We start from the raw sequence: 24,023 nt of genomic DNA on the forward strand, positions 1-24,023 counted from the left end.
GACGCCAGCAAGGTGGAGGTGGAGTACTGGTTTGGGCTGGTATCATCAAAGATGAGCTTGTGGGGCCTTTTCGGGTTGAGGATGGAGTCAAGCTCAACTCCCAGTCCTACTGCCAGTTCCTGGAAGACACCTTCTTCAAGCAGTGGTACAGGAAGAAGTCTGCATCCTTCAAGAAAAACATGATTTTCATGCAGGACAATGCTCCATCACACGCGTCCAAGTACTCCACAGCGTGGCTGGCAAGAAAGGGTATAAAAGAAGGAAATCTAATGACATGGCCTCCTTGTTCACCTAATCTGAACCCCATTGAGAACCTGTGGTCCATCATCAAATGTGAGATTTACAAGGAGGGAAAACAGTACACCTCTCTGAACAGTGTCTGGGAGGCTGTGGTTGCTGCTGCACGCAATGTTGATGGTGAACAGATCAAAACACTGACAGAATCCATGGATGGCAGGCTTTTGAGTGTCCTTGCAAAGAAAGGTGGCTATATTGGTCACTGATTTGTTTTTGTTTTGTTTTTGAATGTCAGAAATGTATATTTGTGAATGTTGAGATGTTATATTGGTTTCACTGGTAATGAAAAATAATTGAAATGGGTATATATATTTTTTTGTTAAGTTGCCTAATAATTATGCACAGTGATAGTCACCTGCACACACAGATATCCCCCTAACATAGCTAAAACTAAAAACAAACTAAAAACTACTTCCAAAAATATTCAGTTTTGATATTAATGAGTTTTTTGGGTTCATTGAGAACATGGTTGTTGTTCAATAATAAAATTAATCCTCAAAAATACAACTTGCCTAATAATTCTGCACTCCCTGTAATAGATCAATATAACCACGGAACAATTGCACTACTACCTATTATGCTTATTGTACGACAGGCCAGAAAGGAAATACATGTGTCAAATCACCTGCCCTGGTATCCCCTTGGTATTAAGGCGACCATTTCTCGATCTCTCTGCATCTAGACCTAAAGATGATTTCTGGGTTTGGAGAGAATCTCTTTACTAAACAAAAATTATTTTTCACTATTTCAATTTTAAGCAATTCTGACACAATAGATCAGTGACATGCAATACAGACAAATTTAGCCAAAGTCCCAGGAGCAGAGGATTCCATCAGCTTGGGTTGAATTGCTTCAAGAGTTCCTGTACGCAGAACGGCCTTGTTGTTTATGGGATAGTGGCTATGAGTTCAAAGATGGAGTTATTGGCAGCTGTGCCCAGGCTTTGCTTACTCGGGACGCTGGTATTTCCAGAATGCCATGTCGCCGTCGTCACTGCAGGAAACCAGAAGTCCTGCCTCCTTTGGGTGCCAAGCCACGCAGTTTACATCCTGGGAGTGGGCTCTTGGCACGTGACCCGTCAGTGAGAAAGTGGGTTGCTGTGGGTCGGAGCCAGGGTCTTCTTCAAAGACTCGAATGGCATCGTCCCCAGCCGCCGTCGCAAGGGCTCCTGTCAGGTGACACCTGCATAAAGCAGAAACCAAAATGTTATCTCTAAGGGAGGGGGTGCCACTTCATCCTCAACACCTCCATCCGAGCACATCCACAAATTCTCACCTAGCCATACACATTCTCTCTCATTATATATACACACACACTGCAATAATAGAGAAATGGGCCAAAATCAGGAGTCAAACCAACGTATGCAGAGTATTTTAGAAGCCACTACCACGAGGTAGATTGCAGAGTTCCAGAAAATACACCCTCATGCTTTGAGTGCCAGCTGACTGTTCCAAGAGCCGACACAGTAAAAGTATACTTCTCATCTACACGCAGATTGTGGGAGGTTGGTTACCTGGTGACATCATCAACAAAGATTGTTTCAAGCGGAACATTCTGAACCTTCAAGAGGGTTGATTTCACACCCCAAATAGCTTAGTTCCCAGATTTGTGAGCTTCTTCACATGGATGGACAGGTGACATTTGCAGGGATCTCTGATTAGCATGCCATTCAATTAGGTAAGCATTTTCTTTCCATAAGACCAGGAGTAGAGATGCCAGTTGCTAAAAGAAGTGGGTCTCTCTCTCTGATTTCCAATGGCGTACTGAACAAGACAGGTCAATATCCTTTTACCCTCTAGCACCTTAAGAAGTCTCTTAGGGCCAGATGTAGCAAAGGTTTTTACCCATTCTGTGTCTATGGGAAAAAGTGTTCGTACATATGGCCCTTAGTTCACTACTGTGCTACAAAAAACATGCAGACAGCTTGGAGTTGGCCCTCCATTCCAAGGTAGCAAAATGTAACATTTTAACAGAACTCCGGCAACCTGCCTCTGCAGTTGCTGTCATTACTTCCCTTTCATGGGGCATTTCTGGAACCTGTTGCACTTTCTTGGGAAAAAATATTCTTCGTTCCAGCAATCCAGATAAATAGTCAGACAAAATAGACCAGCTCCTTGTGACCTGAAGTTCTTGTAGTCATGCCCTGCACCAGAAAGCATAATGGACTAGGATTCTGTCTTGAAGTTAAACCTCAGTGTTTTCCCCACTGTTCCTCCAGAATTAAAAAAAAGGCTGGACTCTAAGCATAGCAGAACTCTGGCCTCTGGCTAATTCACTCTTCTCACCCGCTAGTTCCACACCCTGTTGGAACTGGCAACACAGGCAGTTTAACACTTCAAGAGACATGAAAAATCTTTCTCCAGCTTGGTCAAAAATATCGTGGATGTCTCCAAGTTGATCCTGAAGGGCAGCCTGGATTTTGCACATAAAGTGGCACAGTCCATTGTCTAGACTGTCACACTCTGCCACTAGGATTAGATAAGTTCCGCTGTCTTCTCAGATGTCCAAGCAACTCTCATGGACATGGCAAAAAGCTGTTCAAATAAGAGACCTACTCCTGCCTGCAATACTTTAAGAACAGCAGAGCTACAGTTTAATTGCTAGGCCTAGCCTCCGTAGCAAGGCAGTTCTTTCAACAATATAGGAAATTTTGAGCACAACCATCACAGCAGTGTCAACATTCACAGCTGCTCTAAACCCCAAGACAAATGTGCTGCTTTTTTATTGGCAGTGGAAAATTTAGAGGATGACATTCAACAGTAGCAATAGACCCAATTGCAGCTATCTACTGCCAGCTCTGCTGACTGAAATTATATCTGCCCCCCCTCCCCCCCCCCTTACACCAGCGTATTGTGATGGGGAAGAGTATCTCATATTTGCACTATCTGTGAATAGATCATGAGCAATTGACATGTTGTTCTATACCTGTGTTGCTATTTGCTGACAACGCCGTTAGGACCCTAGTGGGTTAACAGATATTGATGAGTGCTTTTGAGGAATTCATGAACTCTAAGGGAATGGTGATTAACAAATTGAAAACTTTTACAATGGCTTGCGGCCATAAATCAAAGAAATGTAGAGCCTTTTTCATTAATAACACTCCGATTGTTCATGTAAATTCCTTTTGCTATCTGGGGGTCTCAGTTACAAGTAATTGGTCTTTGGCACATCAGACCACAATTGCTAAAGCTACAATGAGTAGAAACTCACATGGGATTCTCAGGTTCTCAAGCAAATTAGGTAGTCGCCTCATTAAGGATATGGTGGAAATATACAAGACAAGAGTTGAGTTGTGGCCACTGCTGCAAATGGGGCTGGTACTTGGGGGTACACGGTGAGCACATCCTTGCAAGCGGAGGAAAACAGTTTTTTAAAACTTTTACTCTGATTACTCATTACAGCTTCAACTTCAATTATACATCAGGAGGTAGGTTTACAGTTTTTGGAGGATGTGATCTAGGTAAGACCTTTGCTATTATGGTTAAACATTTGGGCAAAAGAGGAAACTAATTTTACTAAATTGATTATCAAAGATTGCTTAAAACTGGATAATGCTCTATATATTCCCTGGTTAGCTTATATTGACTCCTCTTTTAGTTCTTTGTTTAAATTATCAGTATGTTTGACCACTTGCAAGTGCTATCTCTTACCAAAAAGACTATTAAATAATCCTTTCTGCAGTACAGGATGGAATGGAGAAGGGGTGCAGAAGTGATGAAAACAACAGTTGCTTTTTACATGTCTCCTTCACCTGATGTTTCCTGTAAAAGTTAATTATCTTGCGTCACCAATGTACAGCATCGTTTTGTCTTGACAAGATTTAGACTTGGAACTGTGCATCACTTAGTGGCATTTCCTAAGATGAAGTCCTGTCCATCGGATATGATTCCATGCCTGTGCAATGGTTCCAGAAAACAAAGCACACTGCACTTTATGTTGTTTTGTAAACTTTATTTGCACTATAGGTGTTTTTATCTTAAACCCATCTTTGTCGTCCTGAATATCAGGTCTCACAAAGTTGCTCAGAAATTTTTACTTTCTTGAAACGATCCTTCAGTGTGTTTTAATGTTGCACTTTATATTTTAAAGGCCACCTATGGGAGGAAAAGTATTGTGTATTAGCTGGCATCCTGTGCTTAAAATTATGTATGGACATGATGGGTTTTTCTGTTATGAATGTTTTAATGATTTTGAGTTTTGATTGATTTTATCGTTTTTATGTACCTTTTATGACTATGTTGAATAAGCTGAATAAAGTTATAACCAATATGTCATCGAGCTAATCCAGAAGGGGCAACACCCTACACTTTCTTTCCTCCACTGAGGACAACTCTCTCTCGATCAGTGTGCGCTCTTCTGCACACATCTCAAATTTAGAGGAAGAACTCTTTATCCAACTGAACAAAAGGGCTATAGAAGTTGTGGCTCTAGAAGAAAGAGGAACAGAATTCTACTCCCTTTACTTCTTGGCACTGAAGAAGGAAGGAGGTCTGAGATCCATCATTGACCTTCGCCTTTTGAATTTGTTTATCAAGAGGCTGCCCCTTATCCAAGTGCTGCTGGCCCCTCTATGCAGGGTATGGTCTGGCATTCGGAATCTCCTGGATGTCTATTTCCATCTACCAATATTCCCCACGCACAGGTGTTAGCGAACACTCACATTGGGGTCCCAGTACTCAGTTCATGGTTCTATTGTTTGGACTGACAAGTGTATCATGCTTTTTATGAGAGTGCTAGCAGTTGTGGTGTCTTCCCTACACAGGTCAGGAGTTCATGTGTGTCATACTTGGATAACTGGCTGGCGAAAGCAGAGTTCTCTGTACTGTTCAAACAAACCTTCAGCACATAATGACTCTTGTTTGCGATTTAGGCTTCACAACCGACGCCCAGAAATCCCATCTTAATTCCGCACAGAGGATAGCCTTTCCATGAGAGGTGCTCTACATGACTCACATGAAGGCTTTTCCTCCTCCCTAGATGATTGGGGATATTCAGGTAATGATTCCAATGTTTTTAATTCGGTTCCAGGTTGAAGGTCTTTGCATTGTAAGCTTGTCGGGCCTTGTACATCCAGTTGGTGCCACACACCAAATGGCAGCAGATGACCCCTCAGTAATGCCAGATAACAAAGTGTCTCCAACTTTTAGGAAGTCTCTTGACTCAAGTACAGAATTTAGAGTCAGTCCATCTGGACCTGCACTGGAAGATGGATTCCTCCAAACTTTTGGTGGGTTGTCCCTTCAGCCCTCCACAAGACGAAGGCTACTGTGGTCACAAACTCCTCCTTGATAGGCTGAGGTTCCCATACGTGTGACAAGATAGCATAAGGACATTGCTCTGCTTTGGACCAGTGCCTGCATGTAAACAAGCTGGAGCTGCAGGTGATATGCCTGGCCATAAAGATCTTCCTTCTTTCCATCTTAGGAAGTAGCATTCAGATCCTGGCAGACAATAGTAAATCCATCTTTTATATCAACACACAGGACGGTGTTGGGTTGTGGATACTATGTTGTGAGATGTGGTACTTGTGAAATGAGTGCATTAAAATGAATTGTTTCGGTAGAGGCTCACCATGCAGTCTCCACAAAATGAAATGGTATACTAAGTTGCCTCTCACTGGAGGAGCATGAAAAGGAAAGACATCACAGGGTGAAGGGTATGATCTTCTCCAAATTGGGCAGTTCATAGATGACTCTCATTGCCATGGCCACGAACAGTAAGAGGCCTCATTGTTGTACCCTCTGAATGGTTCCTTGGGGACTACTTCAGCTTATTTAGTATCTGGTCCTGCTATACACATATTTCCACAGATTCTGCTTTGTGTTAGTTCCTGCAGAAAGTTCCAAGGCATCGAGCACAGCTGATCCTGATCACCCCAGACTGGGCAAGAAGAATCGGATAGTCCGGTCTGTTGGCACTCAGTATTCGGTCTCGTCTTCTCCAACACATTTTGAGTGTGCCCTTGCAGAAGCATGTCAGGTCCTTCACCACAATCTTCAAACGCTGTGGTTGCCTGGCTTGACATTCAGTGGTGCCAGTCATTTTGCCTTTCTGATGAAGTTGTGGGTGTCATCCTGGCAGTTAGGATACCCACTACAGACTTCATTCAAGCAGGTCACCTGAATACGTTTGTTCAATTGTCTGAGTCAGTAGGCCTGAATACTTTTCAGTCTTGCTTTTCCTGACATACAGTAATTGCACTGTGTCTTGCCCATTGGGTCTGGCAGTGGCTACAGTTAAATGTTATCTAGCTGCTGTGTCCTTCTTAGTGTGTCTTCCTGACCAGCCATCCTTGCTTCAATTGTTACTGTGATGTTTTCCAAAAGGTTTGATTTACTTCCCTCCCCTGCTCTATTCATCATTCCTCTGTAGGATTTCAAACTTATGTGACTTTTGTAATGCATTCCCATTCGAGCTGATGCACAGTTGCTTAGTTCGACTTCTCACTCTAATTGCTCTCTTATTGGTGGCAACAACTTTAGCTAACAATATTGGAGAAGTTGATGTCGTCTCAGTTTGTCTGCTAGTACTACAGGGGTCTCTAACCTTTTCTGTAATAAGAGCTACTTACGTTCAATTAAAATCATCCCGAGCTACTGCTAATATTGTAATAGTGACCACAGACAAAATTATATTAGGGGTCACCGTATGTAATATTACTAACAGTAATCAGCTCAGTGCACCAGGCAGTGTTATCAGCAGAACTGTAGAAAATCCTTGTCAATGTGGAATAACTCTACATGGGTAATGCGTAAGAGCCATAGCTTCTATGCCCTATACCAAAGTAATATTAATAATAAGTCTACTTACAGGTAGCTGAAGAGCTACCAGTAATTCACAAGCTACTCGTTGGAGATGGCTGCACTATGATCTACTCAGTTAAGTTGGTGCTGAGTACCTGTCTTTCATAAGGGCCTGTCTATCACACTTCCATTTTCTTCCCTCCTCCTCATCCAACCAAAGAAGAGGAGCAGTAGCCTAGGCTCAACTACAAGTGTGTGGTACCTTACTACATCAACCATAACAACAGGACATATTGACCATTTCACATTGGGTCATCCTCAGTATTAAGATATACTTTAGACACGAAAGATCCTCCAGAGGGTAAGTGTGCCCACTTCAAAAGGGATATGGCTGCTTTAAGGGTTCTAATCAGATATATTCCAGTGCCCGCGATCTGGTGGACACTACTCTATTCCACTTCCATAAGGGTATTGCTTTGAAACTAATTCAGAAGGTAAGGAATCTGCAAGATGTATCCATCAGAAGGAAAAGTCACTTACCTTCAATATGATATTGGTTGTGGGAAAATTATGCAAAAGCACCCTCAATTCTGAAGCATGCTTTCTTTACAAATTTCAGTTCATTACCTAACTAGATGAATTAAAATGAGTGGGCGTCTTTAAACTGCTTAGCAATCAGTTCCTAAAATGTGAACTTGTAATCAAAATTAAATGAATGATCTCAAGGGCTAAGATGCTGAAAATGCTGAGGCACTGATTCCAGTTTTCCAAGAAAACATCCTGTAGATGCAGCAGGGCATCATAACAGAGCCTGAATATCCCACTGCTCTGATATGTTAAATATTCTGGGGGTTATTCTAACTTTGGAGGAGGTGTTAATCCGTCCCAAAAGTGACAGAAAAGTGACGGATTTACCACCAGCCGTATTACGAGTCCATTATATCCTATGGAACTCGTAATACGGCTGGTGGTATATCCGTCACTTTACCGTCACTTTTAGGACGGATTACCACTCCTCCAAAGTTAGAATAACCCCCTCTGTGTCTAAAGAAATTTTGAATTGCTGGGTATTATAGACATGTTACTGTGTGAGGGGCCCTTAACTTCAATTCCCTTTTATGGCTTTTAGAATATGACCTATTACTAATTCGTTTTTACATTCGCTTATTACTTTGTGGTGTAATTAGTGCCTTTTTTGTACATATGTGGGAGTGTGGAATGCAATAGTTAAAAGCAGTTTTTGCAGATTAGCGAGGAGAAGATGTATCTTCTTGGATGCAGAACAGCTCACCCTCGGAGGATGGATTTGAACGGAGGACAAGACCAGCCACTAAAGCACTTTTAGCTCTCTTGTTCTTGGCTTTCCCACTCCTCTGAGAAATGGAATGAAACTCCTAAGCGTAACATACTTAGGAGAGGTTCATGTGTGCTTTAAAAACGAGGCATTGTCTCACTCTCTTTGGGAGATTCCTGAGAGGGTGTTTCGGAACCCCATCAAGACGATACCCTGTCTGTTTTGGGCAGACGTTCTGCGAAGGCCCCTGTCACTGCCTTCCTAACAATAGTGAAGGCAATAATGTAAAACTGGCTAGGTGGTGCTTGGCAACCAACAGGACCAAACAGGCTGCACCAGTGCAGAGGATCCATAGTTGAAGATGTGTCTTCCTTCGAGGCTGAGTATGTGGGATAGAAGAGGGTTAGGGGATGTTTTCTGCTGAGAATGTGCAACAGGGCCTAATTAAAAAAATGAGTGGCCCCTGCAACTACTGGTCCCTTCAAAAACAGAAAAAGAGAAAAAAGTTAGTAAAAGTGGAAATGAATCAGGAGGGGTTGGGGATGGTCCAAGCTCTGACCAAAAGGGATGGAGATGACTACGGGAACAAAGGAGGGAGATTGTGAAGGAGAAGCAGCATACAGGGGAAAGGGAGAGAGCAAAAAATGCATGCGCCCTCATGAAGTGCTTAAGCAAAAAGAAAAACATAGTTCTCTAAAACTGAGCACTGGAAAGATAAAAGCCAGCCAATCAGAGGGATGGTAAAGAGGCTTTGATCCAAGGGAGAGACAACACAAGATAGACAAGCTGGGACAAGGAAAGCCATTGATTAAGAAGCAATCAAATGAAAGTGACAATAAAACAAACCAATGGTAAGCAATGGTTGGGATTTAAGCCTGTGTAAGTTCTGGTGTGTCCGGAACAGATCTTTTGCAACCAGGCAGCTTGTGCTGTCTGGTAGGCTTGACTTAAAATGCAGTTAGAGATATACGTGTCTATATCCTGCCAATAGAACTGTGGTTCAATCATCCCCCCTCCAAACCTACTAAACATCAAAATACATGACTTTCAGGAAGGTGCTCTTAATATTGCTCTTTTCCAAGTGACTGAATGCCTAATTGCAGAAGTTGACAAAACATACCTACAGGCTGAAAAGCACTATTTCCACAGAATATCACATTGAAACAATTGTGAACAGAGGGAGAGGGAGTCACTGACATTGGAGCAATAAGGCAGACACTAGGGCAGAGAAATATACATGCTACCAACGGAATACACAAAGTGAGATAGGGAGACATCCTCCACTCTTTCAAAAGAATATCACATCGAAACAATTGTGGGCAGAGGGAGAGTGAGTTACTAACATTGGAACAATAAGACAAAGACTAGGATAGAGAAACATAGATGCTGCAAACGGAATACAGAGAGAGTGAGATAGGGAGATAGTCACAACGGAACGGTGTAGAGTTGGTTACCTTGATAGTGACCATAAATACACTGAAATACGGCATGTACTAACGTTGCAACAGAGTGGCAACTACTTCTGGAAAGAGGAAGATGTATGCAGGATGAAAAGAGAAGCACCCATGAAAACATGGCAGGGGAAACACTTACAGCAGGCGAGGGAGAAATACGTACTGGGAAAGGGAACATACAAACAGCGGTAAAGCTCAACAAGATAAGTAGTCCAGTGATCACTGTCTCAGAGACATACGTATTGGGACAGGTAAGTACACCCATAGCAACAGAGCAGAGTTGCCTACCGAAGTTCTAGAAGGCTCAAATCCAAGCTGATTTTCAAGATGACCAATGATTGTGGATGTGCTTTAGATTAACTATATGCATGTTTATCCATGTGGGTATTCTGAAATAGATCTGGCCTCCTGGACTTATAATGGTCTGTCCTGGGATAGATAATATAGTAACATCCGACCAGGAAACAGACTTCCACCAATTAAAAAAACACTGTACTATGAAAACAGACAAGCAAGGATAGATAACAAGCCTACTCAAGTAGAGGGCGTATCTTTACAGACACTGGGCTTTGTGAACTGACGCAAGAGTCTCCACTGGGTACAAACTTTGACTGTAGAACTGTGTTACTGACCTGCTCTTGTCTACAGGATAATCTCTTTCCTACCCTATCATCTGAAGAAGGTTCTCTAATGAAGCAGGAGTACATATCATGAATCTACATTCTTACCATGACACGTCGTACACCGTCCTGTTGTGGAATCCTGATAGGGTGCAGATGCACTTCCAAGTGGGATCTGATCCACTGCAGATGACCCCTGGAATAAAATGTTAGGCACTGAGCAGAATATCATTACACATTTCATACAATAGGAAATATATCATCCCCCCACACTGACAAGGACTTACTGTTGGTCACAAAAAGTAGGTCAGACCTCTGCATTCTCTAGCAAACAGGAGAAACACTGATTATCCCTCGTAGTAGGTTAAGCCCCAAATTCCTTATAGAGTAAACAGACGTCATCACTTCCTCATACAGTAGGACAAATATAATCACCATCTCATTTCAGCATTGCAGTCTTCCTCACATTCACGGTAGGACAGACTTACCTATCTCACACAGAGCAGTACAAATTTCTCTCACTGCGGCCTTTCCACACAAAAGGTCAGATCTTAGAAATGATTCACCCAAGGTGACACACATCAGCACCATCAATTTGTAGGACAAACATCAGCACCTCAAACACAGGAGAACAGATACTCCAGCACTGCAGTATACAGGTGATCCATTTCTTTCACAAAGACTTCTGCACATAGCATGGAAGGAGTCAGCCCTCTCTCAACCACAGGGGAAATGGCAATGCCCTCCACACAGGACAGGCTTAAGCACCTCTTCGTAGGCAAGACAGACTAAAGACACCCCACTAGCAACAACACAGATTGTTAGCACTATGTCACACAGCGAGATACACCATTCGCCTCTGACGCCACCATCATCTCCTAACACATAGGACATACTTTAATGCCTAATAGGCAGAACAGGATTCCACACCTCATACATATGAAATGCTTCCTTCTCCCCTCACTCACAGGACAATCTGGACTTTTACCTTGCTCGTTTCCTGGTCTGTATTGGCGCCAGATGCGGACGGTTCGGTCATCACTGCAGGAAGCCAGCTGTTCTCCAGTCCTGTCAAAAGCCAAGCTCCAAACAGTGGACTCATGACCTTCCAATGTAGCACAACACACCCAGTCATCCTCCTCCTCCCTGTACAGCTTCACTGTGTCATCATAACTGGCTGAAGCCAACAACTGCCAGAAAATTGTGAAAAAATCTAAAATTAATTTCAAAGTACTTAAAGATGTTTATTTTAACACTGTTAGGTTGTTGTTCATGGTGTACACTTAGGGGCGCAAGCTGGCCTGAAAAGATGGAGTAGCACAAGTCCTCCATCTATGAATTACACCAAACGGCTGACCTCACTTTTTAAACTCTGAGAACTCAGCTAGATCATGTAGGTGGCTGGCTCAGTTTATGGTGTAAACCTGTGCTGTGCCACCCTATACCGAGTACAGGCAACCCTTAGTGATGGTGTTTAGGTGTCCAGGTGTCCTGATAGCAAAAGCTCTCTAGGGGTAGCTGTGGTGAGCAGCTAAAGTTTGTCTAGGAGGAATGTTAAGTACCTACAATACCACCATAGTCAGTCAGTAACCAATCACAAAAAAGAACCACATTAGGTGTTGCAAAGATAAAGGTTTCTTTATTGCAACACTACAGTTATTCTAACATTGGTATATGTCTGCCTGGAGATAGCAACACACAAAAATATATACTTATCAATAATCAGGAAAAGCATAAAAATACATGGGGCTCTTTGAAAAGCATAAAAATACATGGGGCTCTTTGGGGTGGGGGGCAAACCATATACTAAGAAAGTGGTATAAGAATGAAGGTACCCAACCGAGGTAAGTGTGTTAGGGTCTCAGGGGCTGGGGGAGTTGGAAATCACCAGAGGTAAGTACTAGAAATCCCACAGGCGCCTGGGTGCAGAGTTGTAATCGAGTCGGGTGTCCCATAGGCTAACACAGGATCGTCATAGTTGGATCTTTGTAGATTCAGGATCTTTCCCATTGGACCCCAGGGAAACCAGTTGGCACAAAGAAGGTTGGAAAGTGGCCCCACCTGTGGATACCCAGAAGACTGGAGACCCTACACTAGGGAGCCCAGGTGCATAGGGGTGAAGTGGCGTCAGAAACCCTAGTTGGGGTCAATGGAAGCCTCGGTTGTCCAGCTGCTGTTGTGACAAGTAGACCAGGTTGGTGATACTCAAAGGTGGATTCTAGACGAAGGGGACAGTGTCCAGACCACTAGGAAATGTCCAGGCAAAGCAGGTAGGCAATGTTGGAGGTGAAGTTCCTGTAGGACAGTGGAAGAAGAAGTCCAGCTGCGGAGTCCAGGGGGATGCAGGTGATCCTTGGAGTTGTCGATGAGCTGTCCCACGTCAGACGCCGGGTTGCAGGAGGGTCAGTGGCCAGTAGGACCACCAATAAACCATGGCAACTGCAAATCACGTTTGCAAGGAAGTTTGCAGATTTTGGAGGACCAGCAAGGTCCTAGTGACTCAACCAGCAGGAAGGAAGGCCAGCCGGAGTTGAGTAACCCCCACAAGTGACCCACTAGCAGCAGGCACAAGGAGTCACAAGGCATCCTCTGCAGCACAACAAACAGGAGTCCTGCTTATCAGGAACTGCAGAGAGGGAGCTGAATCTGGAATTGCAGAGTGCTGGAGGCTGGGGCTTCTTGGAGCTCAAAGACCTTGGAGGAAGAGCAACAATTGCGATTTAGAGGGGTTCTGTTCCAGTGGCTGCGGCAAGGGTCTACTGTCTCCCAAGTTGATCAGAAGACAAGTTGGACCCCGAGAGGACCACAGAGCCACCACCTTTGAGCTGAACCTTTATGTTGTCTGTGGGGCAGCAGGATTCACCAGTCGATCGTCATCTTGAGGTGCCTGAAGATGCAGGGGAGTGACTCCTTCACTCCAAGGGAGATTCCTTCATGATTCTTGGATGCGGGCAGAGTCCTTGTGACCCTGGAGGATGCACAGCCACGGATGTTGCAGAAATCTTGCAGGAGCTGGTGAAACAACGTTGCACCGAGAGTCCTCCTAACTGGATACAGTCTTGTTTCAGTTCCAGAAGCAGACCAGCAGCCGTTTGAGGCCAGGAGCAGATGTCTTGCAGAGAGTTCCTTGAAGAGTCTTGCTTGATGAATCTGAGGACCCACCCTAGGGGGAGCCCTTAAGTAACCCTAAAAGGGGGTTGGTCACTCTCTGAAGTGACCCACCTATCAGATGGGGTCAAGGACATCATCTACCTGGCCTAACCAGTCAGATGCTCTCAGGGCCTTTGCACATCCTATTTTCTAGATGGCAGAATCAACCGGTCACCTGGCAGACACCCCTAGATACCTAGTTGTCAGGAATCTCTGGCTCTGATAGGTTTTTCCAGGGTGGCAGCCTACCCAAACCCAAAATGTGCAGCTGTTCATCACTGCAAGTGGGATGATACTGGGAGTTATCCAAACTCTCCTGGCCCAATTGTAAAAACAACCTCCAAAAGAATCAAATACCCTCTGGCTTGCCATTGGAATGAGATGCTTTAGTCCGCAGGGGAGCAGAAAGACTGTTTACTCATTTTTGAGTGGGCTTGGGCATGGCCATGCCCATGCTGGGCAGCCCCTACCCCTGCAAATAAGAAAAACTAAAAGTAATGCCTGGTGTCTAGTGAGCTTTCTGCCCTCTCCCCAAGGGGGAAGGTGAGGTAATTGCCCCATCTGCCCCCCCCCCCGATTGGGGCAGAAAAGCTGTTTTGCTTTGTGGGAGGGCATGGTCATGGCCTGGCTGGGCAGCCCCCACAAGTAACAAAAAGTGATCCCTGGTGTCTAGTGGGCTTTCTGCCCCCTTTGGGTGGGCGGGAGGTGAGGATAACAGCCCCCATTAGCTCCTCCCTCGGGGTGGGGCAGAAAGACGGTTCCCCCTTCTGCCCCCTAGTGGCAGTTCGGTCTAAAAATATGGCCCATAGAAAATGGCTATAAAAATGCCCCCATAATGGGGAGTGAACCATGCCCAAGTGGCCACTCCTCAACATGTGTTTTATAAAAATCCATCGTGTCTAGTGGCTTTCAGCCCCCCTAGGGGGCAGATCGGCCTTAAAGTATGGCCAATCTTCCCACAAGGGGTGCAGAAAATGCCCAAAATGTATCCCCAATTAAGGGGAGCAGCCCTTGCCTAAGTTGTCGCTCCTCACAACTAAAATAAATCCCTGGTGTCTAGTGGGGTGCATTCCCTGCTTGCGGATCGCCCTCGTTCAGCGATCCACAAGCAGGGATCTGCTTGGGAAAGGTACCATTTGAAAAGGGAGATTCTCCCCTTTCCAATGATACCTCCCCTGTCTGAATCAGTCCTCAGGGGGCTGAGATAGCCCCCCGAATGCATTGATGCAGTGAAAGTGAAATGAGCCGATTGACTCATTTCACCTTCACCTGCGCGCTGATCATCATTTCAATGAAACAAATTAAATAGTGTTGGCTGCTGAGGAAGCTCTTTCCCAGCTCCTGAGGCTATTTTCAGCTACAGGAAATCCCTCTGGTGCCACACCTGGAGGGGATCTTGGCTGCTATCTTGCTAGAGGTGCCAAGAAATCAGAACACATCACCCTGCTTCTAACAATCTTCAGCTGATGTTTGATGCTAAAATTCACTTGAAATGGTATGCAACGTATATAACTACTTACACCGAGGCCTCTGCAGATACCTGAGGGATTGACCACACCTGAGAGTAGAGACAGCCACTAAAAGTAAATCACATGAATTCTTGGAAATTATGAAAAAGAAAAACTTTACGAAAATGAGCCAGACCTTTTATGCCAAGCAGTGAGTATCTGGAACGGTTTTCCAAATAACATAAGACTCATCACCAACTTGCTATATTTCAAGAAAGCCTTTAAGACACATCTAGTCATCTTTGCAGATTCTTAAACAAAGTGTAAACTGTTACTCTCTCTCTCCCCTTCATTGCAATCCATTGTCTTGGTTGCAAGGTCCCCTGGACATCCTAAATGAATAAAATAATTCCCGAATCAACAGACAGCTGGTTGCTTTATATAAAATCTACAATAGGTATGGAAGGGCCAAAGACTTCTAGCAAATCTTGTCAATCCACACATCCATACCTTGTCATATATTGCTGTTTATGCAACTAAATGAAGCACTTTATAGGGCTTGAAAGTCTTGGTTCTGACCAGAACAATATGTGTATACCCTATACTGATACCATCCATATTGCTTTTAAATCATTTGTATTACTAAACACAGAGATCCTTGTTCTGGTTGTATTTACATACACAGCTACTGAAGCAGCTTGGTGGTGTTCTCTGAGAAATAAGGCATGTGCTTCTTTTTAAACATTCTGCCATACCTTTGTACACTCATAATGGACCAAAATGTTTACAAGTAAAGGTTACAGTTGAGACATAAAGAAACACATGAACAGTTAGAAGATCCATATTTCATGTTCAGGAGCCAAAACAAGAGTGCCCACCGGAATTTATGTATAGTTCGCATGTTGAAAAAGGTAGGCTTTCAGATATCTAATAATTACCAGATGTGACTTAAAAGCATTGGTGAGTATTAGTGTAAATAAACTGAAGATGTGCCAGAAATGTATTGACTGCCGTATGCTTTGGATTGCATTGGAGCACTTGCCAAGACGTGAGATGTCAGTATATGCAAAATTGCACAACAGGATGCAGCCCAATTTAATGTTTAAGAGCCTAAACATGGCTGGCATGTTATACAGTGTGAGACCACTGCTGAACAGTCACTCACAAGAGAGGTGCTTATTGTTTTATGTTCACCATAGCAAACCTGTGATTCAAAGTGCTTGTAGAAGCTATTGTGATTTATTTAGTAATACACACAGGTGGGGGTTTTAGTATTATAATGTGAATGTTGGTTGAGATGGAGGCTATGGTGCACTGTACTTTTTTACCTCAAAGTTAATTTAATGTGTATTTGTGTATAGTTTCTGTTGATCGGAGTCTACACGGTGTGTATTGCTTGGCTTTATTAAGACATAATGGCTTTATATCTGACAAACAGATTTAAGTTTGTCACAATCCATCTGCACAGGAAGTGACATCATTGGCTTTACCATCAACATCTGCTCAGGAAGTGACATCACTGGATTGCTCACTATCCATCTGCACAGGAAGTGACATCACAGGTTTCCTGCCAAAACAGTCTTTAAAAGAAGAAGCCAAGCAAGAGGGACTAAGTTCCTACATCTGCACAGGAAGTGACATCACAGAATTTCCCATCATCCATCTGCACAGGCAGTGACGAATAAGTTACTTACCTTTGGCAACACTTTGTCTAGTGGATACAGTATCTACCTGTGGATTCCTCACCTTTTGAATATCCCAATGTGCCAGCATTTCGTGAAAACGTTTCTTTATAGCTCTCTATGTCGATGAGGACTTCATAATGCCATGGCTCAACGTGCGATTGCATGACGTCATCGGAGCCATAAGAAGCCCTCGTCAGCGCGCTGACCTAAATTTCCACCCACTTCAAGGCGAACGGATGAAACCAACATCATGAGTACAACATGTCGCAATCCACATAAATACACAGCTACATATATGAAATAAAATGTACATGAACAATAAACAAGCAGAATTTTTTTTTTCATATGCAGACAAGCAACAGGGAGGTGGGTGGGTCAGTGAGGAATCCACAGGTAGATACTGTATCCACCAGAAACAGCGTTACCGAAAGGAAGTAACTTGTTCTTCTGATAGATACATCTACCTGTGGATTCCTCACCTTTTGAATAGAATACCCAAGCAGTCCTACACTTGAAGGTGGGTGCCTGTCTGCCTATACCAAAAAGTCCTGTAAAACAGAATGGGCAAAATTACCACCCTCCTCACTTTAGAGTCTAAGCAATAGTGGGGAGGGATGCAATAGTGGGGAGGGATGCGCAAGTTTGCTTTTTACAAATGTCATCTACTGGGATACCTCTAGCTAAGGCAGGAGTAGAAGACTTAGCTCTAGTAGAATGAGCTCTAATACCTTCAGGTTGTTCTTTGTTAGCCAGGGCGAAGCAGATCTTTATGCACAGGATGATCCATCTGGACAATGTCCTCTTATGCACCACTTTTCCTTTCATCTTGCCGACATACCAACAAACAGCTGATCATCCAGCCGGAGATCACGAGTATTGTCCGTATAAAAGCTCACAGCCAATTTTAGGGCCCAAACGATGAAGTCCTTCCTCCTCTTTAGATGAATGTGGAGGAGTTAGAAAGTAGGAAGGGTGACAGACTGGCCCACGTGGAAGGGAGTAACCACATTTGGCAGGAAAGCAGCCCTAATTCTCAACACCACCTTATCTGCATAGAAAGTTGTGAAGGGGGGTTTCACACTTAATGCCTGCAATCCAGTAACACGTCTAGCCAATGTTATGGTATCAGAAAAATAGGTTTGAGAGTAAGTAGTCTCAAAAGACAACTATGTAAGGGTTCAAACGGAGTACCCTTTTTTTTAAACCAGATTTTATTGGTTTTATATCATTTCAATAGTGCTTATACATTTCATATTTTCATAGCGTTACAATATTTACCATAGTGTATCTTAGTCATAAGACATAATCTGGTTAATGGTGCTTATTTACTATACAACATAAACTCTTGTATTAACAGAATCCAACCCCCCCCCAGGTCCCTCCCTAACCCTTCCATCCGAGAGCCTTGATTCAGCACTGATATTTATTCTGCAGAGTAACTAGTCGCGTTTGATTGCCACTTAGGAGCCTTTGGCAGTAGTCTGCAGTGTTATGGATTTCGAGTCAGGAGTGTGTTTCGACTTATGACTAATTGTTGTATACTATTGTATTTTGTTGTTTATTGCATGGTCCTAGTTATTGTATACTAGGTGGGTTCTGCTGTATGAACTCTGACCTGAGTGTATCAATTATTATTTCCCAGTCTCTGATACTTCCGGGGGTCTGATCCCATTTTTGGCCTCCCTTTGAAGTAGCGTACCTTCTGCTGTTGCCCACTTAAGCAATTCGTTTTTCCAGGTTATTACTCTAGGGCCCTTGGGCTTTTTCCAATTGCTTGCTATTTCCCTCTTAGCTAGTGTTAAGGCCAGGTCTAGGAATCTATCTGAGGCTTTGTGTTTAGTTGAAGAGTAAAGGCGTGTAAGAGACAATTATCCACAGAACATGTTGTGGTCTTATTCAGTAGTTGGGACAGCTTTTGGCAGATCTCGGTCCAGTAGGATGACAGTATGGGGCACTCCCAAAACATGTGATTAAACTCTGCATCCACTAATCCGCAACTTGGGCAGCTCTCAGTAGTTTTACTGAAGTATTTATTCATGCGGGCAGGTGTTAAATAAGCTTGATGTAGGATATAGAAATTAATAAGTTTAAATCTAGCATTCCGCAAAGCCTTGGGAAGGTTTCGCAGTATATGTCCCCATTCTACTTCTGGGATGTCACGATCAGAAGCTTTTTCCCCATTGTTGTTTAAGGTAGGGTAATGGGTCTGTGATGTCTGCTCGTATTAAAGCATACAGCGTTGATATTGCCTTAGTTTTGTTATTTGGGAATGTCAGATATGTGCATTTTGCCTGTGCCGAGGGTTCAATGCCCTTCGTTCGCCAATGATTATATATGCTGGCTTTTATAGTCCCGTATGTTAGAAAATGTTTAGCCGGAATGTCGTATTCCGCTCTGATGGCCTCAAATGATTTCAGTTTATTGTCCTTGAAAAGCAAGCCAACTGTAGTAATTCCAGCCTCCACCCAGTCTCCCAGTTCGAGTCCAGACTTCCTCTGCGTTATTGCCTGCAAAGAACTAAAGGGGAGCTCCGCAGAATAGGGAGTCTTAGTCTTAATCTTACGTAGAAAGGCTTTCCAACACTTGGTTAGTATTTTTAGTTCTGGACTGTCTTGCTTCTCGTCTCTAGGAGATCCCAAGAGTATCTCAAATAGTCTGGTCCTCTTTGGGGTGGAATTTTTTGTATTTGTTGTTGTCAACAAACTGTTCGAGATCCAAAGTGCCAGCCACTGTAATTGTGCTGCAAGATAGTAGGACTCGAAATCTGGTGTTTCCAATCCCCCATCTGTCGACTGTCTTTGAAGTTTCTTCAAAGCCACTCTTTTCCTCCCTCTACCCCATTTAAATGAGCTTACTATTGTATTCAGTTCCCTAAAAAAGGACTTGGGAATCCAAATCGGGAGAGCTGAGAAATGATATAACAATCTCGGCAGTACAATCATTTTGAGAATCACAATTCGCCCTGTCAATGATATGGGCAGTGTTTGCCAGAATGTCATGCAGGTCTTAATGGAAAGATGGCGCCGCCTAAATTTCCATCAAGGATATCCCTGGCGTCGTGATAGACTTTCACTCCCAGGTATGGGAGCCCATCAGGTATCCATCTTACCAGCCCCAGATTCAGGGGGTGGTAGATGCTGTTTTATAAGAGGGAACAAGCCTGTTTTATCCCAATTTACTTTTAGGCCTGAGTGGCTTTCAAAGTTAGTTAGCATTAGTTGTGCTAGAGGTAAATCCCTTTGGATGTCGTCCAAGAAAATTAGGAGGTCGTCCGCGTAAATGGCTATATGATGTCTCTCGTTTCTGACAAGGATACCTGGTCCCCCCTGCCCTAGCCGCAGTGGCCAGCGGTTCCATCGCCAATGCGAACAGCAGGGGTGAAAGGGGGCAACTCTGTCTCGTCCCGCGTTCCACTTTGTATCTGTGAGATATTATGCGCCCAGTGCGGACTCTAGCTGAGGGGTCAGTATATAGTAATTTTACCCATGAGATGTATCCAGGTCCTATTCCGAGTTTGGACATGACTTTATAAAGGAAATCCCAGTCTAAGTTATCAAAGGCTTTTTCTATATCAACTGCCAGGCTACCCGGGTCCCAGCGGTGGGAGCTATGTCCCTCATGATGGCAATTAATCTACGAATATTCCCGGCTGTATTACGTCCTGGTATGAAACCTGCCTGGTCTGGATGTATTAAAGAGGGCGTCAGTGGGAGAAGTCTGGATGCCAGGGTCTTGCTAAGGATTTTATAGTCGAGGTTCAACATAGAGAGGGTTCTATACGCTCCCACTCCTGTTGGATCTTTGCTGGGCTTAAGAAGGGGGATTATGATTGCTCCCTGAGAGGATTCAGGTAGAAGGCCTTGGTCTCTGGCGCATTTAAAAAAAAATTCTAGTCTGGGAGAGAGGATTCCAGCAAAGATTTTGTAAAACTCAGCGGGGAGGCCATCAGTTCCGGGTGATTTTCCCCCTGCCAGTCCCTTCATGGCTTCATTGATCTCTTCTTCAAACGGAGTACCCTCAAGGTAAGTTAGTAACAAATTAAGATCCCACTGAGACATGATAAACGGAGTGGAAGGATGCCTAATAGTAAGTCTCTCAATAAACCTTATCACTAGAGGGGACTTAAGCAGAGAAGGCTGATTGGCTAAACAAAGGAATGCCGAAAGGGCTGACAAACATGCCTGAACTGTTGCAACTGCACAACCTTGTAGCACCAGGGAAAGTACAAAATGTAAAATATCAGACAAATGGGCAATTGAAGGGTCAATTGAATTTTCTTCACACCACTTTACAAACCTAGCCTATCTCCCAGCATAAACTGCCAGAGAGGATTGTCGCCTGGCCGATAAAGTACCATCCACGTCAGAGCAAGGCTGCCCAGTTCAATCTCCAGGCATGTAGGTGCAGGCTCTGGAGTTGGGGGTATAGAACCTGCCCCGGTGACTGCGAGAGGGAGTCTTCTCTGTGATGAAGATGGAGTGGAGGGCACAGTAAGGGGTGAAGTTCTGTGTACCACACCCTTCTCAGGCAACCTGGGGTTATTAATATGACTTGGGCCCGGTCTTGGCAAATCTTCTTCAGAACTTGAGGAATCAAGGGTATGGCGGGAGCACACTTAAAACAGCTGGGAGCCCCAGTCCAACAAACTGTGTCCCCCCTGCATCGGATACTGGAGGCTGCAGAACAAGGGGCAGTGCATGTTCTTGTGAGTGGCAAACAGGTCTATCTGAGGGATCTACCGTAGCCAGAAGATGTGAAGCACCACCTCCAGATGGAGATGCCACTGATGATCAGCTGAAAAATGCTGGCTGAGACTGTCCACGCACATGTTCAGAACTCCAACCAAGTGATTTGCCATGGTGCAAAAATGATGGTCCTGAGCCCACACTTCCCTGTTTGTTGACATACCACATTGTGGTAGTATTGTCTGTGAAGACCTGCACCGGCGGACTGTAAATGGAAGGGAGCAAGGCCTTGTGAGACAGTCTTATCGCCTGCAATTACAATAGACTGATATAGACAATCTCTCTTCTGGAGACCAAAGGCCTTTGATCTCCAGATCCCCCAGATGTGCTCCCTACCCTACAGTGGAGACATCTGTGATCACGGTGGTCACTGAAGATGGAGGACAAAACAGCTTCCCTTGAGACAGACTGAAGTCCGCACCCCACCATTGAAGATCCGCTGCAGTGTCTCTGGAGATTCTGACGGACCCTCTGATATCTCCCTTGTGTTGAAATCACTGCCTGCGGAGGCAACACTGGTGGGCTCTCATGTGCCAGCGTGCATGGGTGACCAAGAGAATACAGGAGGCTTTCAGACCGAGCAGGTGCAAGATTTTCAGGACTGGAACCATTGCTCCACCCTGTAACATCGAAATCATAGCCTGAATGTCCAGAATCCTCAGAGGAGAAAGGTAGGTACAATTTACTGTAGTGTCCAGTACTGCCCCTATAAACAGTGTATGCTGAGAGGTATGTAGTTGAGATTTGGGCATGTCGATGTAAAAGCCCTGGCTGAACAAAAACTGAGTTGTCAAATGCAAGTGACGGAACACCAACTCTTGGGACTTTGCTTTGAGCAGCCAACGGTCCAGGTAAGGGAATACCAGTACTCCCCACCTTCTGAGATGTGCTGCGACCACCACCATCACCTTTGTGAAGACTTGAAGTGTGAAAGTAGGACCAAACAGAAGGATTACATACTGGTAATGTTGAGACCCCACTGTGAAGCGGAGATACTTCCTATGAGACTGCAGAATGGAGATGTGAAAATACATATCCTGCAAGTCGATTGGAACCATCCAGTCTTCGTTGTCCAGCGCAAGAAGCACATGTGCCAGTGTCAGCATTTTGAATTTTTCCTACTAGAGGAACCCATTCAAAACTGTAGGAATCTGGCTCTCTAAATAGTGCACTAAATTAAAGTGCACTGTGCAGAGTCCAGTGGATCCCCAATTGGTATTGCAGAGACAAAAGTAGATAGAACTAATTTTCTATTATGTGGTAGTGTGAGTGAGCAGTTAGGCTTATCAAAGGGTAGTGCTAAGCATCTGTTGTACTCACATAAGCAATAAATGAGACAACTCAAATAATAACTCAAAGACCAATTTATAAAAATAACATTTCTTTTTATAAATGTTTCAAACCCAAGAACTTTGTAATCAGGTAAGTAGATTTACATACATAAATACTTTGCAGTTTCAAGAATCAACACAGTGCAATTGTTCAGTTCAGCAATGATAACCTATATGAAGAAAACAAGAATGCAGTTTTGCAGGTAAATACACAAGTTACAAATCCAGTCTTAAGGGTTTTAGGTCAACACCAGGCAAGGTTAAAATCAGTACCAAGAGTGCAGGCACAGGGGTGGTCAAATGCAAAGCCAGTGTCCAATGTTAACCAATGGAGACTGGGAGTGAACGAAGATGCGCTGCTCACAGGTGTGTAAAGTGGTGTCAAGGGTCACTCTCCTGAGGATGAGGTAAGCAGAGGGGGGCACAAGGCAGCACCAAACTTACACCCTCAGTGGCATAGGGGTGGCCAGGTGCAGAGTGCCAACACAGCGTTGGGCGCCCAATGCAAGTCAATGGGGGAAAATCAGTTTTGGAAAAAGGGTGCAGGCACGGGCCAGGAGGCTGAATGAATAAAACCACCAGCAGCCCAGGTAAGTATTGATGCTAGGGGAGGTCCAGCTCCCCAATGCCCAGGGGCTCCGGGTGAAGGGGTGTCCTTTGGTGTCTGGAACAGCTTACTTGGCAGTTCGCGGTCAGGGAGAAATCTTCAGTTTGAGGCTGCAGGCTTTGAGGCAGGCAGGGATCAGCCCACGGTGGACTCAGGATCAGGATCGCAGGGTAACCTTCACAGGACTGGTGGGCCACTTGGACTCAGGCAGTGGGTGTCGGGTGCAGAGGTGGGTTTGGAGGTAGTTTTGGGGTTTCTCAGGGCAGAGTTCTTTTTCTTTTAAAGTTGGTTTCTTTTTTAACAGGTCTGCTGCTCTCAGGAGATCTTGATCTTTGTTGAGGGCAGGCAGTCCTCCCAAAGTTTTGGAGGTCACTGGGTTCCAGGACAGGTCAGGCTCTTCTTAGGTCATCAGGAATCTGAGTTCTAGGTTTCAGGAGTGCCATCTAAATACTGAATTTAGGAGCGTTACAGGGAGAGCCAGGTGGTAGCCAATGGGCTACTCACCTTCAGAGTTTCTACAACCTTTTAATGAACACTTCTGTTGGGAAGTGGGAATAACCCTAACCCTAGTGGTCTAATTCCTTCCAAACAAGATGGAGGAATTTAAAAATTAGTGTCCACTTCAGCTTGTCCACCTTAGGCGTGGGAC

At 44.3% G+C, this 24,023-nt stretch overlaps 1 protein-coding gene across 3 annotated transcripts in view; it reads right to left on the reverse strand.

The window, feature by feature from the left end:
* Nucleotides 1-999: 999 nt before the first annotated feature.
* Nucleotides 1,000-24,023, reverse strand: part of CIAO1 (cytosolic iron-sulfur assembly component 1) — a 184,555-nt gene continuing 161,531 nt past the window's right edge. For all 3 annotated transcript variants that reach the window (XM_069214416.1, XM_069214417.1, XM_069214418.1), the window contains 3 exons: nucleotides 11,397-11,598; nucleotides 10,517-10,604; nucleotides 1,000-1,479 (listed from right to left, as the gene is read on the reverse strand). In XM_069214416.1, the coding sequence (XP_069070517.1) occupies nucleotides 1,245-1,479; nucleotides 10,517-10,604; nucleotides 11,397-11,598 (525 nt within the window). In that variant the 3' untranslated portion in view covers nucleotides 1,000-1,244. The remainder of the gene's footprint in view (nucleotides 1,480-10,516; nucleotides 10,605-11,396; nucleotides 11,599-24,023) is intronic.

The sequence above is a fragment of the Pleurodeles waltl genome, chromosome 11 (assembly GCF_031143425.1).
Source record: "Pleurodeles waltl isolate 20211129_DDA chromosome 11, aPleWal1.hap1.20221129, whole genome shotgun sequence".
Lineage (NCBI taxonomy): Eukaryota > Metazoa > Chordata > Amphibia > Caudata > Salamandridae > Pleurodeles > Pleurodeles waltl.